We start from the raw sequence: 2,086 nt of genomic DNA, 5'->3' as shown, positions 1-2,086 counted from the left end.
TATTAGAGCTCAATGGTGTATGACGTACCTGATCGACACGGGGAGGATTATCGGGGTCAGTGAAGGTAATGAAATCTTCAAGCTTGTCTCTAAGGTAGTCATATAGTTCCTGGTGTGGATTACGAGCAATAATAGTTAGGTGGGCAAATACGTGAGGAGAATGTTTGAGAATGAACATGCAAAGATTGTTCTTCCCGCTAAACGAGGGACCAAGAACAACCATCCGAAAGAGCTTCTTTATGTCAAGCGCTGGGATATCACCCATACCAGCAGCTTTGAACTTTTTCGGCAACGAAGACCCGTAGTCTGGAATAGCGCTCATGATTATCGTCTGCTTGTATATAGATTGAAATATAACAAACATGAGTTCTGGATTCTCATATCCACAGCCAATATTTATATCACCAATCTACAACCCTTCATTCTATCTGACGTTAGACAGCAATGGATATCTAACATATCAATATGCTCAATCGTTATACTTCAGTAAGAATGATTATCGTTTGACGTATATCACAGGGATTACTCCGGGAACGGCGGTTAGCGGTAGAGCCTTAGTACTTGACGATACCGGCTCAATTGCTACTATTAGCTCTCTAACTGCTACTAATATCACGGGTACTCTGCTAACTGCATCACAGCCTAATATCACTTCGATTGGAGCTCTAACATCGCTCACCGCTACCAACATTACAGGTACTTTGCTAACTGCATCACAGCCTAATATCACTTCGCTTGGAACTCTAACATCGCTCACCGCTACCAACATTACAGGGACTCTACAGACTGCTGCTCAAACTAATATTACATCTCTCGGTACATTAACCGGGTTAGTGATTTCAGGTAATCTCAGTTTCCCAGGGGCTTCGAGAACGATAACGGGACTAAATTCACTTACCTCGACCAATATCAACGGCACAATAATAACTGCGGCTCAGGCCAATATCACCTCTATTGGGACTTTAAGCAGTCTGACATTGGATATGGCAGGAGTCGGACTAAATATACCTTCACTCCGATTCAATGGAATCAATTTCAATTCAAACTATTACCTGAACATCACCCTTGGTTCAGCTACTGCATCACAAGCATTAGTACTTAATGCATCTAAAGGCATAACCGGTCTCGGATATGTAAGCGGTGATACGTTAAATGCCACAACCCTTGTATCAGGGACGTCTGGAGATTTCGGATCACTATCAATAAATTCAATATCAGTAATCTCTTCAAGTAGGACTATTCAAAATATTGGAACGATAACAACGTCTGATACGATAAAATGCTCGAGGGCTTCATCTGCTCAGACGTTCAACTCAACAAACGGGACATCTACTATGGCCTTGTATCACTTCGTCAATGGGGACGGATATTTTGGATCGACTTCATCTAATGATTTCGTTTTGCAGACAAATAACGTCGCTCGGATGAGGATCAACGGATCGACCGGAGCGATATCGGGAATTACCAATCTTACCGCTTCTGGTACTATTACAGCCAATTCACTTGCTGGCTTCTTAACGTACGGCAATCAAACAGCTATTACAACAGTAGGACCTTTAACAGAGTTTGGTATCAATACCACGGCAACAACGGAATATTTTGCGATTAAAGGAAGTGGATCAGCATACCTCGATGGAACATACACTCGAATGTGTCGTTTTCTGGGCTCTAACGCAACTCCAGTTGAATTTCAAATAGAGGTCAATAACGGATCCTACGGTACCTCTACGAATGCCACATGGATAGGCAATAACACTGCCAACGACCACAGATTTGGCACCGGTAGTTCAACTCAGATGACATTAAAGAGTTCTGGACTCCTGGGGATAGGAACAACAACTCCCCTTGCCGGCATTCACTGCACGAACCAATCTACTTTCACTTGGGGAGCCGGCGGCTTCACTGTATATCGCCTCCGGACGGACTCTGGTGTGACTGAGTCCACATTGGGTCCGATTACGTATAGCGTAATGGGAGGCATTTTCGCTGGCTATCTGGGAGCGGACGCTATTGTCATGTCCTCTGATCGACGACTGAAGCAGAACATTAGGGATGTGTCAATATCGAGAATCAAACCTCTTTACGA

General features: G+C 43.7%; 1 protein-coding gene across 1 annotated transcript; it reads left to right on the top strand.

Moving 5' to 3' along the window:
- Positions 1 to 362: 362 nt before the first annotated feature.
- PHALS_10204 (uncharacterized protein) lies at positions 363 to 1,939 on the top strand (the record flags this gene model as incomplete). The annotated part of the gene is made up of 2 exons (XM_024725588.1): positions 363 to 1,719; positions 1,797 to 1,939. The coding sequence occupies 2 exons, from the start codon at positions 363 to 365 to the stop codon at positions 1,937 to 1,939; spliced, it is 1,500 nt and encodes a 499-aa protein (XP_024576349.1).
- Positions 1,940 to 2,086: the final 147 nt, after the last annotated feature.

The sequence above is a fragment of the Plasmopara halstedii genome, assembly GCF_900000015.1.
Source record: "Plasmopara halstedii genome assembly, contig: Scaffold_468, whole genome shotgun sequence".
NCBI classification, from domain to species: domain Eukaryota; phylum Oomycota; class Peronosporomycetes; order Peronosporales; family Peronosporaceae; genus Plasmopara; species Plasmopara halstedii.
This window is presented reverse-complemented; position numbering and strand designations above follow the sequence as displayed.